The 17,679-nt window shown below is 44.9% G+C and overlaps 1 protein-coding gene across 1 annotated transcript; it reads left to right on the plus strand.

Moving 5' to 3' along the window:
- The first annotated feature begins 4,054 nt into the window (after positions 1-4,054).
- BMP2 (bone morphogenetic protein 2) lies at positions 4,055-16,038 on the plus strand. Its single transcript, XM_032859161.1, has 3 exons — positions 4,055-4,187; positions 5,393-5,742; positions 14,037-16,038. Exons 2-3 carry the CDS (start codon positions 5,400-5,402, stop codon positions 14,879-14,881), a joined length of 1,188 nt encoding a protein of 395 aa, XP_032715052.1. The 5' UTR covers positions 4,055-4,187; positions 5,393-5,399; the 3' UTR covers positions 14,882-16,038.
- The last annotated feature ends 1,641 nt before the right edge of the window (positions 16,039-17,679 follow it).

Here is a 17,679-nt window from a genome sequence, read left to right on the forward strand (position 1 = left end):
GATCATTATTTTAATGTTAATTTGCATAATGGTTGACCTAGCAAGAACGATGGTGAATGCTAATAGCTGCAGGATGCAATAAAATTAAACATTATCTGGGTTGAACGGCTAAAGGAAAAGTTGCCAAAGTATGACTGTTTAAGAACTTAATTTCATCTTAGGTCATGTCCACATGTAATCAAATGTGGATTTCTGGTATCTCTTTAAAAAACTGGCAAGAGGGGCACCTGGGTGGCTCAGTGGTTTAAAGCCTCTGCCTTCGTCTCAGGTCATGATCCTACTAGGGTCCTGGGATCAAGCCCCACATCAGGCTCTCTGCTCAGCGGGGAGCCTACTTCCTGCCCCCTCTCTCTGCCTGCTTCTCTGCCTACTTGTGATCTCTGTCTGTCAAATTAAAAAAAACAAAAAACAAAAAAAACCTGGCAAGGAATGACTGGAAGGGAATAGCAACACCCTCTTTCATACAGAGTACTTACAGAGTATGTTTTTCTTTTCTTTTCTTTTTTTTTTTTTTTAACATCATTTGCTTTTGTCCTCTAGCAACTACCATCAACCCTTCCCCCAAACTCCACACCCCCACTCTGGCCACTCCTCACATCTGGCAGATAACACGAAATTTGATTTGCCCACAAAGAATGAATCTTACCTTATGGGCTGAAAAACTTGTAATAAACCTTTGAAAAAGTAAAGCTGGCCACAGTTGGCAGTAAGTGATATGTTCAAAGCTCAACGACACTGACACCTAAAGTAATAAACTTGCATTCTGGGTTGCAGGTGGAAGGTGGCTATTAGCAGAGAGTAAAAAGAGAGATAGGTCATCTCCATTTACAGTTATAGTTTCTAATTATTTCTGTTGCAGGTATGTGAGCAGGTATGATCACCCTGTAGTATGTACCCCAATTCAGCCTGTGGAGATTATTTATTTATTTACTTACTTATTTACTTATTTATTTAAGGACTTTTTTTCTACCAAGAGTTGGAATTCATTTCCACCACAAGAGGGCAGCCATCTCTAAAAAACAACCAGAGAGCAGGACTCTTCCACAAATAGGGCCAAAATTGAGGAAGTTGTGCTTGGGACAGGCATTCAGCAGTCCCTCAGAAATCTTACATCATACATGAAAGAAATCCTGTGATGGGCAACACTGAGATGGAATGGAGAGCCTAGAAGTGTCCATTTTCTGTCGAAGATTATTTCAGACACCGACAAAGTTTCCGTTTCGCAAGTTATGGAGGCCTCAAGCTGCAAGGCAACCTTGATGTCATCGCCAGAGATTTAGTTTTCATCTTTACTCAAGGAGCATCCAACAGCTATCATCTTTATCCTCCTCTTTAAAAGCTACATACTGATTTAGGTCTCATTGTTTTATCTTCTAAATCTCCCTGATGACAGAAACAATTATTAACTTCTCAGTTAAACTTGATAGGGAAGGAAATAGTTTTGGAAGCACAATAAACACTTTTTAAGGTAAGTGTTTAAGAGTAGGATATGTTCTTTTGCCGACTTGTTAGGGAACCAATGCTGCAGAGGGACAAGCAGCCTCTATAGCACTTTATTTTCAGGGGAGAAAAAAGTAGCATGCTCCTGAGTATTTTCCCCTCCCCCACCCCATTTATTTTCCTAGTAGGTAGGCTTCCTCCAAAATACCTTATTTGACCTTTATACTTTCAGAAACAGCGAGTGCCTAATTCCCCTCTGTGGGTTGCTAATCCGATTTACGTGAGCAGAACCTAGAATTATTTTAGCTTCCCAACTGAAAAAATAATACACATGGATAATACGCTGTTAAGAGCTCCGGCTTCAGACTTTTTCTGCTTTGCAGGCTGGAGGTTCTGTGCAAACAAACTTGATTTTGCTGATCTGTTTTTTTCCAAAAATTTTCTGCCCTGGGCTTCTGGGCAACCTGGTTGGTTGTGTCATGCACAGAGGGTCCTGGAACCCTGGGAGGGACAGAAAGTCTTATCCTCCGAAACGCCATAGTGTGGCAGATTTGGGCAATATTTGGCTGAGGAGGTCAAGTGGCTTGAGCACATGTCGTCTACCTGCTACTGGGGCCTGGTGGGTCAGAAGGTTCTAAGGTCTTGCATGCTTGGTTCACCCTGTGCATTATTTTACCTTCCTCTGAGCTGCCAGTAGCCTGCTCCCGAGTGGGGCAAGATAAATATCACAAAGCATGAAGTAATGGCTACCCTAAAAAATAATAATCATCCTCTCTTCGGACCGCCACACACAGGAGTCAACGTTGCGAGTATCTTGTAGAGCGGGACCATATCCAAGTCACATATGTAGATACGTAGACGTATATTTATAGAAATGTACTTTCGTTAGCGTATATTTACATATATAGATCTACTGATAAAGACACACGAATATTTTCGTATGTTACATGTACATTTATCTGAATAGAGCATTTACATAAACATAAGTGTACATATAAGTGTAAATGCGTACTCACGCGTTTACACATGTATGTACACATACCTGTGTGTGTAAAGTTTAAACGACATCTACTTTGCAATCTCTAGTTTTCTTTTAACTCTCCTACCCTGGGGAAACAGAAGTGTCTACCCAAGCCAATGCCACGCTGCTGTGTAACTTGGTTGAGGTCTTTTTTTTTTTTTTCTCCTTTTTTTCATCGTCTAGTACCGAAAAACTTCAAACTAAAAGTTGAATAACGGGTCGGGTGGGAAATAAAGGCCCGACCCTGTGTTTGTTCCGAACTTCGCCCCCTCAGTCCCAGTGAGGGTCCGGTGCTCCACTAGCTCTCCCCTTTGAGAGCAGGGGCTGGATGCGCGAGCGCCCCCCTCGGCGGCCACGCGTCCCCGCCCTCGGCCCCACCCCGCCGCGGCTGCCCCGGCGCGCCGTCCACACCCCTGCGCGCCGCTCCCGCCCGCTCGGGGATCCCCGGCGAGCCGCGCCACCGAGGGGGAGGTGTTCGGCCTCCGCGGAGAGGGTGACTGCGTCCCCTTTAAAAGCCGCGAGCGCCGCGCCACGGCGCCGCCGCCGCCGCCGTCGCCGCCGGAGTCCTCGCCCCGCCGCGCTGCGCCCGGCTTGCGCTGCGCCTGCCGCTCCGCTTTCCACACCCCGCCGGGGATTGGCAGCCGCCGCCGGACATCAGCCGCCACAGGCTCCGCCGCCGACGCGGACGACTTTGCGGCGAGCGCCTCGCGGATTACTGGGGGCTCCGAGGCACCAGCGCGCTGCAGACTTCGCGCGGGCTGGAGAGCCCGGCCGTGCGCGCCACTGCGCCGTGGCCTCGGCTGCCCGGGCCGCGCCAGAGCCCAGCACCCGCGCGCAGAGCGCGGGGGAGCCGGGAACCGAGCCCGAGCGCCGCGATGCGGATCACCTACTGCCGGAGCGCGGGGGCCTGCGACGCGCCGGTCGACGTGTGAGCGGACCCCAGGCTGGCCACAAACCGCATCGCAGCTTGGCCCGGGGGCTAGAAGGGCGAGGGAAGAGCGCGGCCACCCGCCTCAGCGGCCCGGGACTCGGCTCGACTCGCCGGAGAATGCGCCCGAGGACGCCGGAGCGCCGGAGCCGCGGGGGTTTCAGCTGGCGAGCGCTAATGGGGGTGCGCTGGAGTAAGGCAGAGTGATGCGGGGGGGCAACTCGCCCGGCACCGAGATCGCCGCTGCGCCCTTGCCCGGACCCGGCGTCTCCCAGGATGGCTGCCCCGAGCCATGGGCCGCGGCGGAGCTAGCGCGGAGCGCCCGACCCTCGCCCCCCGAGTGCCGCAGCCGGCTCCGCGCGGGGCCACGCGTCCCGCGGGCGCTGGTTCCTAAGGACAACGACAGCACCAGCTTTTCCTCTCTCCCTTCTCTTCCCTGCCTCGTACTCCTCCCCCTGCTCGCTGTTGTTGTGTGTCAGCACTTGGCTGGAGACTTCTTGAACTCGCAGGGAGAATAGCTTGCGCTCCCCACTTCGCGCCGGTGCCTTTGCCCCAGCGGATCCAGCCTCGCCGCCTCCGGACCCCGCGTCCCTCCACTCGTCCGCTGGGCCCGACCCCGAGACGCCGTTCCCTGCGTGAGGAGAAGGACTGCCCCGCCGGCACCCGGGTGGAGGAGGCGGCGAAGGAAGGGAACCCGGTCCCTGAACCAGGTCCTTCGACCAGAGCTTTTTCCATGTGGAGGCTCTTTCAATGGACGTGTCCCCGCGTGCTTCTTAGACGGTCTGCGGTCTCCTAAAGGTAGAGGACGTGGGCCCCGGGCTGGGACTTGGGGGTTGGGAGCGGGGCCTGGGCGGCCGCTGCCGCCTAGCCGGTCCTGGGGCCGGGCCTGGCCGGACGTAAACAGACCCCCTCCAGGTCCACGTGCAGCCGAGCCCCTGCGGGGATGCCCCCATTCGACCGCCCCCGGCGACCGTCAGCCTAGCCCTCCTGGTTCGCACTCTTCCGCCCCTCCTCCCTTTCCTCTCTTCAGTATTTTATTAGGGCTGTTAACACTTAGATGATTAAAAAAAAAAAAAAAAGTCACAGAAATCCCTTCGAGAGGGTGGCCCCTGGATTTCACCCGTTAGTTGCCAACCCTTACGCCCTGCCACGGTCATCTTTCTCCCTTCTTCAAGTTTCTCAGGAAGACCTGCTCTCCACTCAGAGCCAAGTCCCATTTAGGAAAAAAACTAGAAGTTGGTGTTCTCGGTGTTTGTTTCCAGGAATGAGAGCGGGGCAGTACTTCAGTACCATCTTCTGTTGACACGTGAACTAATAGATACTAGTTCGAGGATTATACATGTGTATCTTGACTGCTTGGGTGGGAGGGGGTAGTTCGGGGTCGGAGTGGCCTGTCCTGACACCTCTGAGGTTAGAGACGTGGGCCACAAGTTGCAAGTGGCTTCGAAAGTTGTGGCCTTGAGTTTACTGGATCTGGAAGTTATAGACTCTGTGTGTGTGTGTGTGTGTGTGTGTGTGTATCAGGAAGTTCTATACAGTGCCTGTAAGGAAGTCACATGCACCATTCGTGCGTGTTTATATGCAAGCGAGCGCTGGGCAATGTGTTTGGGGTTTGTTTAGGGAACGGAGAGGTGTCAGACCAAGCGGTGGTGGTTTCCCCAGGTTCCCTGCACAGGCTGTCAGCGCGAGTGTCACAGAAAAAAAGGTGACAGTCTTGACGCTGGTGGTGTGTGTGTGTGTGTGTGTGTGTGTGTGTGTAAATCGTATCAGGTGGATGAGAGTGAGATGGAAGGGGAAAAGCCTTCGGGCTCGGGAACTAGGAGTTTTCCGTTCTCCCAAACGTTCGAGCTTCAGCCCCTTTCAAGTATCTCCGCGAGTTTTGCAAACCAGGTGGGCACCCTGGAGGAGGAGGCAACGGACTGAGCGGGAGCCCGGGGACGCGGGGGCGGGAGGGGAGAGGGTTGGGCGGGGAACGCGGTGACTCACGTCGGTCCTGTCCGCAGGTCGACCATGGTGGCCGGGACCCGCTGTCTTCTAGCGTTGCTGCTTCCCCAGGTCCTCCTGGGCGGCGCGGCCGGTCTCATTCCCGAGCTGGGCCGGAGGAAGTTCGCGGCATCCACTGGCCGCTCGTCTTCCCAGCCCTCGGACGAAGTCCTGAGCGAGTTCGAGTTGCGGCTGCTCAGCATGTTCGGCCTGAAGCGGAGACCGACCCCCAGTAGGGACGCGGTGGTGCCCCCCTACATGCTGGACCTGTACCGCCGGCACTCGGGTCAGCCAGGCGCACCCGCCCCAGACCACCGGCTGGAGAGGGCAGCCAGCCTCGCCAACACCGTGCGCAGCTTCCACCACGAAGGTGAGGCGTGGAGCCGAGAGTGGGGGCGGAGATGCGGGCGGAGAGCCACCTCCAAAAGCTCCCCACCGTGAGCTGACGGTTGGCATCCCTGGAAAGGCAGCTTGGCCAGGGCGCCGCCGCAGACGTTTCCATTCTTGCCTTTCCGAACCTGGCTTTAACGCACTGCCTGTGTGGCGCGGGAACCCGGGATTCCCCTTTGGTAAATCCGCACCCTTTTCTTGGCTTGCAGCCAGAGGAGCGACTCCTCCTCCAGGAACTGGAAAGAAATCAAGTGATGGGGAAGATGAGGGCAAGAGGCTGCCCCTAGTCAGTTAAACGTGCAAGAATTTCGTAGGGGAAGAATGAAAAGAAGGGGGGCAGATGGGGATCTCTTTTCCTGTTTGGAAGCCCTGTAAGTCTGCTTCTCCTGCTTAAGCTGGGGTTTCAGGCTAGACACAGCCAAGGGCAGAATTTTCAGAGATACTATTGAAAAATCAAAGCCTGGGCCCCAAAATCTTTCTAATTTTCAGTTGATCTGGGCCTGGTTTGGAAGATTGCAAATCCCTATCTAATCCCCGTGGGAGATCAATTCCACAATCAATCTTATTGTTTCCACAATGACTTTCTTGTTTTGTGCTTAAATCTGAGATGGACTCCCTAGTAGAGACAAGGCAAGCCTTCAGATAAAAGCTTTTGCAGCAGCTGCCTGTTGTTTTTTTTTTTTTTTAAATGTGCACTGAAATGTGGATTTTTTTCCCCCCTTTATGATAGTGGATGTGGTTTTCCAAAGGTAGGATATTTCTGCTTGTTTCATCAGAAAAGCATTTAGTGAATTTGAAATGTTTGAGAGGAGCTGTTGACATGTTGTACCCAAGTTCTTGGATCAGTTAGTCAAAAATATGTTCTACACTAGTTCTTTTTTCTATACTTTTAAATTCCCCTTTGGCTTAATACATTGCAAATAGAACATGGGTTTCATCAAGTTCAAGAGAAAGATCCAAAGCTGTATGTCACAGAGTAGCCACTTGTAGGTTACTGGGCAGTTGGAAGTAAAGTTCCCCTTTTCTTGCCTTGAGGTGGTAAATTTCAAGTAGAAATCTATGCTCTGATATGTACAAATAAGAAATGTTGCAGCCAGGCATTTTCTCCCAGTGTGAAGGATGACTACACTTTTTGTGAGAATAGCTCTGGATATTGCGAAGAAGTCCCAAAGGCAGGTTGCATAACAAAAGGTACTACTACATCAAAGCAGGCGTACACTGTAAGGGGGACACTGAATTGATAATCTGTTTATCATAACCGGTCATTTTCCAGCACAGTTCCAAGTGAGGTGCTTTTTGCAGTAGAGCTCCATGAGAAAGGGTGTAAGATACCATTTTACTCCTTCAGGATTCACTGACTAAAGCCAGAAGTTGTCTCTTGTCATATATAGTATTGCTTTCACTCCTGAATGTTCTGTCAACATAACCTTGGGATGGTTATAGATGCCCCTTATCATTCCCAGCTGATGTTGATTAGAATGGTTTTTTTCTGCATAGGAAAGTAGTGAGAGTAGCTATTTCAGTCACCTCTCCTGGAAAATTAGCCTGGAACCACTCTTTTTTTTTTTTTAGACCAGGAAGGTACTGTGTGTCTCTTCTAACCTAAAAGAAGGAACATTTAAGTCATTTGACACCTAAAACATTCAGTTGCAGGAGTATTCCTTCAGTGAAGTTTGTGGATTTCTCCTTCCTCTAGAAGGGGCTTGATCAAAACTAAATGGGCTACAAATTATTTGAGTGTTATTTTAACTTAAATAGCATGCTTGAGTTTATAAATCAGAATTTATCACTTTAAAAATGTACATGTTTGTGCAAAACAGTACAGAAGTTATCAACCTGCTTAAAATCAACTGAAGAGGAATGTCCCATCTTAATGCAGTTACATGATAGAGAAAAGCCAGGTAATTTTTCCTTCAAATTTCATCAAATCCATTTCTTCTGTTGTTATGACTAGTACATGATTGTTAGGCCACATAACACATTTTTCAAAGACCATTTCATTTTTGTGGAACCCAGGAGGTTTTTATAAACATCCTTGTACCATGCATGGCACTAAAAATCTTTTAATCAACCATGTGATTAGGGCAGCTGGCTTTAAGAGCAGAACGTGGCTCATACAACCTTAATGGGCATTTGTTTGGTGGAGGACTAAGGGCCTGATTCCAAGAACTACCTGTTGGTTTTATTTGTGGGTGGGAGCTGGGTGATTTGGTGAAATGGCAAGACCAGAGATATCATGGTTATCAGATATCCACCGCTGTGTGGAGGTAATGGGACCACATGGTAGGCGAGCTGAAACAAAATTATCAGTTGTCATTTCTCCTATTCAGCTTTGCCTAGTCCTCTGTATATAATCCTTTTCACTCAGGAGGACCCACGTGCTGCAATAGTTTTCTTTTCTCAATCATTAAAAAGTTCTTTGGCCCCACAGACCTTTCTCCACTGCCACGGAGGACAGAAAAATCACTTCTGCAATGAGGAAGAGTGTTCTGTGCTTTGCTGTAGTTAAAAACACATCGAAACTGGTTGACTTGATTGACCCTGCAAAAAGTCTTTATGCTTTCCTGTGGAAAGGCCTAAGTGGAATATGGAAGGACCATGTGCTTGCTCTCCAGACTCTGAAGGACACAGTCTTCTTTTTGCATGAAACAATGGAATTATTTGCCTCCATGACTAAAGCTCTTGAATAGAGATTAACTCTTTTCCCACAAATGTAATTATCATGAAAATATCTGTATTAACCGGAGAGTTCAAGAAGCAGTTGCTGCCCTAAGAGAGAGAACTTGTATCACAAACTGACAGTGTATGCAGAGGATTTGGTTATACACACCCCCCAGTGCAATACGTGCCTAATGGGCTTCCCTAGTATCCCCAGGTAGTCAGTGTACTTAAGAAGAGCCCCGTCAAAGTAAAACAGGCATTCTCTTTGGAAGTCTTTGGAGGTTGAGGCTTTGGTGCCCAACGATTGTTTTTGGACTAATATTTTCTGCCCTCCACTCTTTTGGTGGTTCCTCTGTATCCTTCTCATTGAGCTATTTTGTCTTTTTTTTTAGATTTGTCCTTTATGTATTTCACTAAGTAGTCAAAGGACAGTAAGAGGGCACATAGTCATTCCAAAGGTGTTGGAGTTAAGGGTGGGCAGATCAGGGTTTGTGAGGATGACCGTACTTTTCCTTTAGTTGCCATATCTTTTGTTGTCTTTTTTTTTTTTTTAAACAGTTTCCTTTTAAACTTCTTATTTTATATATTTTTTCTCCTTGATAATATTAATTTTCTAGCCATTATTTTATATCCTAGAAAATATTGTTTCTTATTCTCAATTTCAATTCATTTCAGGGCAGTGATTTCCAGTCTTACTGATTTGCTATAGCATCCCTCCCAGTTTTCGTTGTTGTTTTCATGGATGCTTTAGGGCCAGAGTGTTGCAAAATTCTCAAAACATAATGAGAATTCCCTTTTCTGTTAAAACTCACCATTCTTGAGGACAAAAAGGCAGCTGCAAGGTATCAGTGGTTTCAGACAAGATTTTCATGTCCCAGGGGCCCTAAAGAGTAGTAAAGATACAACTATTCTTTAGTTGTATCTTCTCTCCCCTGTACTTGGGTGATAGTATATTTCTGTCCCTTTGGTTGGGAAAGAACTTACCCTGTGGTTATTACTGTAGCAAATATAAATGTACCCCAATTGTTTTTGACATTTGCTTGAGTTTAAGATTTTGTTTGAGAGACAGAGAGAGAGAGCATGCACATGAGTGGGGGCAGGTGCAGGGGCAGAGGGAGAAGGAGAGGGAGAGGGATAAGCCGACTCCCTGCCCTGAGCAGGAAGCCCTGAGTGAGGCTGGATCCCAGGACTTGGAGATCATGACCTGAGCTGAAGGCAGGCACTTTAACAGAGCCACCCAGGTGCCCCTTGCTTGAGTTTTTGACTCCTCCCCTGTGTCAGGTAGTGGCTCCTAGTGGCCAGAAACTTCAGAACTGCAGTAGACTCAAGTTCATAGCTCTGCTCTTCATTTATTAGCTCTGTGACCTTAGGAAAGTCACATAACCTCTCTGAGCTCCCAAGAATTTCATTTCCAAAATGGAGATAAGACTCCCTCCCTAATCTGTTTGTTGTGAGATGATTCCTGTAACGATCTTAGTGCCAGACCGGGCACAAAGAAGTCTCCAGCACGCCAGAGGCATTATCCTGATGACTTCTTTCTCTTATGTCCGGTTGCCCCACTTATCTAGGGAAGAGGAGGCCAGAGTGAACCCAGGGTGGTTGAGGGAATTCAGACTCCTCTTTTGTATTACTTGGATGTAGATGGATAATTGACAGAGTATAGATGATTGTTAGAACTTCCCTTTTGGAGGAGAGGTCAGATGTCACTGCTGCCATATTTTTCTTTACTTCCCCCCGTTTCTGCAGCCATAGCTCCATCTTTTTGGATAAGAACTTAGAGGTTCAAGAACCCAGGTCTAAAATGGGCTGGAATACACAAATCCCTTTACAAGTTCAGCTTTTTCAACAAGCGTTACTTACAGAGAACTGATAACTATATAAGCCTCTAAAAAAACATACATCATCTACTTAGGTAAATGCTCTATATTTTTAGAATCCCCAGGTGTGGTGTAATGATGTGCAGCTTTTTTTTTTTCTTTACTTTATTTCAAATAGGTTTTGATTTTTCTACCCTTAAGAAGAAATTCAGTCCTTGCAGATCAAAGGAAGTGGTGGTAGGTGCCCCAAACTTGAGCTGTTTCTTACTGGATTTGGAGTTTTCTGACTTACCTCTGTGACCTGCATCCACAGGGCCATCACCAGAGTCCTTTGTATTAAGGGCAAATAGAGGTTCTTTTTTTTTTTTTTAATTTTTTTCAGTGTTCCAAAATGCATTGTTTGTGTACCACACCCAGTGCTCCATGCAATACGTGCCCTCCTTAATACCCACCACCAGGCTCACCCTCCCCCCCACCAAAACCCTCAGTTTGTCTCTCAGAGTCTACAGTCTCATGGTTTGTCTCTCCCTCTGATTTCCCCCATCTTCTGGTTCCATCTCCTGGCTCTTAATGAAGCTGGGAATTCAGGGAAAAGTCGTCATGTTACTTGCTATTTGACAGTGGAGCTCTTGCCTTTGTTAAGTTACTTACTAAGTGAGTATCCTCCCTGCTACTTAACTTACAGTGAGATTTCGAAGTACATGAAATTGCTATTTTTTTAACATGTCAAATCTAGTCAAACAGTGGCAATTTTATATGATTCATGTCAGTCTTATATTTATCTTCTGGAGGGTTTTGTTTTTTTTTTTAATTTATTTGACAGAGATCACAAGCAGGCAGAGAGGCAGAGAGAGAGAGAGAGGAGGAAGCATGCTCCCCGCTGAGCAGAGAGCCCGATGCGGGACTCGATCCCAGGACTCTGGGATGATGACCTGAGCCAAAGGCAGAGGCTTTAACCCACTGAGCTACCCAGGCACCCCTGGAGGGTTATTCTATTGTACACCTCCTTTATACCCATCTTTACTGATTCTACCTGTGTTTCATGCTGGTCTGGGCGAGTGTCTCTTTGTTATCCTCTGGCTGTGTATGTGTCTGTGTGTGCTCATGTCTATATGTGCTCATAACTTCTCTCTCATTTATGGATTTGGAATCAGAGTTTTTGTTGCAGTTGTGATTTCTCTGGGTACCTTATTCCATGCCTCCCCGCCCCCACCCCGGCACCTTATTAATACAACTGTTCAGCAAAGGCCCTGGATAATTGGCCTTTCTTCCCCCCCTCTTTAAAATAAAAGAGAGTGTTCTTAGGTGTGATGGTATCAGAGAAATCAGTTCAAGCCAGATCTGGCTTTATGTCATTACCTCTGGGGGAGACCACTGATTTTTATGTCACTCCTTTTTTCTTTGGTATCTGTTGGCTTCTCAGCTAAAAGAATACCTTCAGTGGAAACATTAGGAGGGCCCCTGGATCACAGGGAGGGAAGGAAAGAAGGAGCTAAACACAATCCTTGATACTTGTTGGAGCCACCGAGGAGAGCCCTGCTCTGATTGGTCAGAGAGTTATTTTAAAAATAAATTAAGACAAAATCAGAGTGAGACAAACCACGAGAGACTCTTAACTCTAGGAAACAAACTGAGGGTTGCTGGAGGGGAGGTCGTGGGGGTGGGGTTACTGGTGATGGGCATTAAGGAGGGCACGTGATGGAATGAGCACTGCATGTTGTATGCAATGATGAATCACTGACCTCTACCTCTGAAGCTAATAATAGACTGTATGTTAATTAATTGAATTTAAATAAAACAAAATTAAACAAAAAATAAAAATAGTGCTTGGCCTAAAGTACCATCAGCTTAGAGTGTGAATAGCTCCCAAAAAGTATTCCCAAGAGGTGTAGCTTAGCAGACATGAGGGGACCATGGAGGGTTTACTTCTTGGCCTGATAGTCTCCACATCCCAAGTAGATGAACTTTGGAAGATCTTTCCGCTGCCCACGCGTGGACTCACCTCTTATTCCTTGGCCAACACTACTGTTTCTTCTCATTTTTGTATTATTTGACCAAGAATCACTTTAAAATATGCTCCTGGAATTTACCATTTCAATGTGAAAAGCATCCTTTAAAACCTTCACCCTTTAAGGTTTGCCCTGTAAGGGCAATCCATGAGCTCCTAGCACTGGCCTCACCTTGGAACTTACTAGAAATGCAGGTCCCACCTCTCAGGTCCCACCCCAGGCCCACCGAATCAGAATCTGCATTTGAAGACTTAAGGTGTCTTAGGTGTTTTGTGTGAAGATTGAAGTTTGAGAAGCATCTCCTTAAAGCATTACTCCATAATTTGGTGTAAACTGTCCTTCTTGAACTGCCCTTCCACTTAGCTTGCAGCGATGACTGGTGCTTTGACGAAGTTTTACACAAGTAGAACCTTTGAGTTTGAGTGATCTGATGTGATTCTCCTTTGCTAAGATACCTACATTTTCTGAACAACTTACAGCTGCTTGATGTAGGGGAAATACAACCATAAAATTGATCAATATAGTTTCCATTTATGATAATAATATGGTCAACAGATTTTGTTAGCACTTAGGTTGGATCCTGAATGAAGCAGGTTAAGTTTTTTGACAATGAAAGGACAGGATGTGGTAAAACTAGAATAAACCCAAATGTCTCAAATTCTATTGCTGTTTACTGCCAATTTAATGATAATGTGTACCTTTGATGATTTGCAGACTAAAGCATGCAAGGTGCTGTTATATTTTATTGTTTGCTTGGAAAGCAGTACTTCTTAAAATTTAAATTCAGGAATCTTAAATCAGCAAGAGCTTTTATGCATAGCTCACTTAAATGGCTATTTTGAAGTGACACTAGATATAGAATGTTTATTCTGTAGTAGGATGAGATTATCCCTTATGTCCTGAATCTTATGATGGTATTTTTTATAAATTTTCCTTTTTTTTTTTGTTTTTGTTTTTGTGTCTATTTGGTAGGTGCATGTTTTTAATAGGTTTATTATTTTTTTAAGGACAAAGGAATTAAAGATTATTTTCTTCGAAAAGTATCAACCATGAGATTGGGTTTTTGAGGTCATAAGGAGGTGAGAGAACAGACAACAGTTACAAAGTTCCTTCTCTTGAAATTGTCTGGCCTTAATTACTACGGTGTCTTAGTACCACCCTTACGGTTCCAAAGAAGTCGATCCCTGTAAATGCCTTTGTCTCTGGACTTGGAGTAAAATAGTAGGGTGTGCTTTGCAAAATGTCATCGTTGATGTTGAGTTTCAGACTCTTTAATTAGGAAACTGAAATCTGTATATCGAGATTTGTAAATCATCTAAATTGCAGAGTAATGTTTTAGAATACCGTTTAAGGGATTGACATTAAAGCCTTTTTCTTTTTAAGAAATGCAATAATTTCCTCAAATCCTCACTCATTAGACCTCTACTAACTATAGTGCTGACTTTTTTTTTTTTCCCTAAAGTCTGTGACTTCCAAAGAAATGCTTCAGTGTTTCCCCCATTATTATAGCCACCTGGAAGCAGTATTCATGCATTGGATTAAAAATGTCATAATGAGAAAAAAAAATGAATTGTGAAGTTTTGCTTCATGGTGTGCATGTTGACATAGATGTACAGAAAAGGGAGCCTTCCTTTTTATCTAAAGTGGAAGTTATTTTCTGGTTGCAAACTTTTACGTGGGTTAAATCAAACCCTGAAGTGAGGCTTAAAAAATTCTCACAGATCATCAGATTGTCATTATGTACTTTACTGAATGATTTTTTTCCACCTGTTTTTATGTCAAATTAGAATATTTGGAAGAACTGCCAGAAATGAGTGGGAAAACAACCCGGAGATTCTTCTTTAATTTAACTTCTATCCCGACTGACGAGTTTATCACCTCAGCAGAACTTCAGGTTTTTCGGGAACAGATGCAGGAAACTTTGGAAAACAACAGCAGTTTCCATCACCGCATTAATATTTATGAGATTATAAAACCTGCAGCAGCCAACTTGAAGTTCCCCGTGACCAGACTTTTGGACACCAGGTTGGTGAATCAGAACGCAAGCAGGTGGGAGAGCTTTGATGTCACCCCTGCTGTGATGAGGTGGACGGCGCAGGGGCTCACCAACCACGGATTTGTAGTGGAAGTGACCCACTTGGAGGAGAACCAAGGTGTCTCCAAGAGACACGTCAGGATTAGCAGGTCTTTGCACCAAGATGAGCACAGCTGGTCACAGATCAGGCCACTGCTAGTAACGTTTGGCCACGATGGGAAAGGACACCCCCTCCACAAAAGAGAAAAGCGCCAAGCAAAACACAAACAGCGCAAACGCCTTAAGTCCAGCTGTAAGAGACACCCTTTGTATGTGGACTTCAGTGACGTGGGGTGGAATGACTGGATTGTAGCCCCCCCGGGGTACCACGCCTTTTATTGCCATGGGGAATGCCCTTTTCCGCTGGCAGATCACCTGAACTCCACTAATCACGCCATTGTTCAGACGTTGGTCAACTCCGTTAATTCTAAGATTCCCAAGGCGTGCTGTGTACCGACGGAACTCAGTGCTATCTCCATGTTGTACCTTGATGAAAATGAAAAGGTCGTATTAAAGAACTATCAGGACATGGTTGTGGAGGGTTGTGGGTGTCGTTAGCACAGCAAAATGAAATAAATACACACACACACACACACACACACATTTTAAGAAAAAAGCAAAAAAAAAAAAAAAAAAAAAAAAACCAAGTTGACACTTTAATATTTCCCAATGAAGACTTTATTTATGGAATGGAATGGAGAAAAAAAAAACACAGTTATTTTGAAAATATATTTATATCTACAAAAAGAAGTTGGGAAAACAAATATTTTAATCAGAGAATTATTCCTTAAAGATTTTAAAATGTATTTAGTTGTACATTTTATATGGGTTCAACCCCAGCACATGAAGTATAATGGTCAGATTTATTTTGTATTTATTTACTATTATAACCACTTTTTAGGAAAGATAGCTAATTTGTATTTATATGTAATCAAAAGAAGTATTGGGTTTGTACATAATTTTCCAAAAATTGTAGTTGTTTTCAGTTGTGTGTATTTAAGATGAAAAGTCTACATGGAAGGTTACTCTGGCAAAGTGCTTAGCACATTTGCTTTTTTGCAGTGCTACTGTTAAGGTCACAAGTTCAAGTCCAGAAAAAAAAAAAGTGGATAATCCACTCTGCTGACTTTCAAGATTATTATATTATTCAATTCTCAGGAATGTTGCAGAGTGGTTGTCCAATCCATGAGAACCTACGTCCTTATTAGGTGGAATATTTGGATAAGAACCAGACATTGCTGATCTAATAAAGAAACACTCCCCTACCCCTTAACTTGCAGAAAGAATAAAGCAGGACCAATAGAAATAATTAGGAAAATGATAAACCTGCAGGAAAGTGAATAATGGTTTGTTGTTCTTCTTTCCTAAACTAGTGATCCCTTCAAAGGGGTTGGTCTGGCCAAAGTATTAAATAAAACATAAGATTTCTTCATTATGAATATTGTGGTCATGTATATTTAAAATTGATATGTGGTGGCGCTCACGAAGAGTTGGAAATTGATTTGTATTTAACTGTTACCTCATCTGGGAGCTCTTTATGCTCAGAAGGACCCAGTTTCTAACTTTGCCCAACACACAGCAAAATTGTGCCCATCGTGTTTTCTGCCCACTGCCTCTTCTCTGTTGGATCATCTTGCTTTTCTTTCCAAGGTTATGTGAACACATTTCTCCAAATGTTAAACCTCGTTCAGATAATAAATATCAGATCCCTGGCATTTCATTCTATAAAGTCTAACCTGTAAGAGAAAATGGTGCATTTGTATGGCATTCGTGATGTTACCTTGTGTTTGCCTTTTTGCTTCTGAAGTTACTCATTTTGGAGGGAGGTGGGGGAAAGGCACAGAATGGCTGGAAACGTGCAAGCAAGTCACTTGATAATTGATATTTGCCTCAAAGGAATTAGCCACTATTTAGTATTTCACATGACCCTCTTTGGGGTTCGTGATTTAGGAGAGAGATTTGAGAGCAAACCGAAGCTCCCAAACAAAACCTGGGAAACCCAAGATAAAGTTTCAGAGATGATATCCCATGCAGCAGAGGCAAGGGTGCCAAACAATTAGAAAGGGAAAGTGTCTAAGATCAGCTTCTATGAGGATATGTGCCAATTGGACAGAAGCCCAAGCAGAATGAAGTCAAATTAGGCCACTCAGAGTGAACTCTTGCAGCAGCAGGGCTTCTGTGCTCTGTGTCGAAATCAGACCCAAGGAAGGGTTTGGTGGGTATGTCTCTACAGCCAGGGAACCCACAACTCCCCATGATTTTACTGGAAGTGTTTTAGGGCAACGTCTAGGACTCTGTGCCTCCTCTGATCCTGCTGTGATTGGTGAGGCCTAGTTCTCCTCTTCCCTGCCTTGCCTTGGAACTGGCTGAAAAAACGAGTGTGCTTGTCAAGGAACAGACTGTTATAATCAGATTCTCCCAAGGAATTAACTTGCAATGACCATGAATGTAGTTCCATTTTGATTGTGATATTTAACCCTTGCCTTGAGAGTAGGTAGACCATGTTTTTAAATTAACACCAGTTCTTTTACTCCTGCTTTAAAAATCTTTCCATTCCTTTTCATGCCTATCCCTTTTGCTCTTGCATAGTTCGTATTAGAACCAGCTTTGGAGGGCAGGATGATCTCTGTCTGTTAGCCACCCTTTACCCTCACCTGGCATGGAGGTGGGGGACAGATTGCACTGTCTTAACATCTTAAATAACGACCCATGTTTTCTCATCTCCAAAGATTCTAGATGAGACTGAGATTATAGCACAAGAATTTCTATCCATTTGGCAATTCAATACGTTCCTTTGATTTTTTCTGCTTCATTGGTTCTGATTTTGTTAAAATGGTTTTCAGTGGTAGCAACTCAAATGTCTTCTTGTGGTTGTTTCATATGTATATAAATTATATATACACAAACATGCAAATATATACACAGGTAATATGTAATATGTATAAAAACACGAAGAGATGTGATATATATTCCATATGTGTACATGATGGTATTTCCAGCTTCAGTTTAGTTTCAGAGGTTTTGTCATAGTTGAGGACTCTGACCTTGGCAGCTCATTTGAGAAACAGAATATCCTTACATACATTCCACCTTCTTATAGGTGTTTTGGCTCACGTTCTCTGTGCTGAGAAAAAGTGTCCTACCTAACTCCATGACACTGAAACTTCTGAATCTTCAGTGGCCATTCTGTAGGGAGCTTTGAATCCTTTTAGAGTTGGCTTTAGATTAAAAAGGAAATTTTAAAGAAAATGTATTAGTTTCTGAATTTTGGAGGATCCCCTTTCAAAAGTGATTAAATTATATCATCTGTTTTTGTGCTTGTCTGGGCTGTGTGCTCTCCCTAGCATGGTTTGAAC

Source organism: Lontra canadensis, unplaced genomic scaffold (genome assembly GCF_010015895.1).
Source record: "Lontra canadensis isolate GAN:19392208 unplaced genomic scaffold, GSC_riverotter_1.0 scaffold16, whole genome shotgun sequence".
Classification (NCBI taxonomy): Eukaryota; Metazoa; Chordata; class Mammalia; order Carnivora; family Mustelidae; genus Lontra; species Lontra canadensis.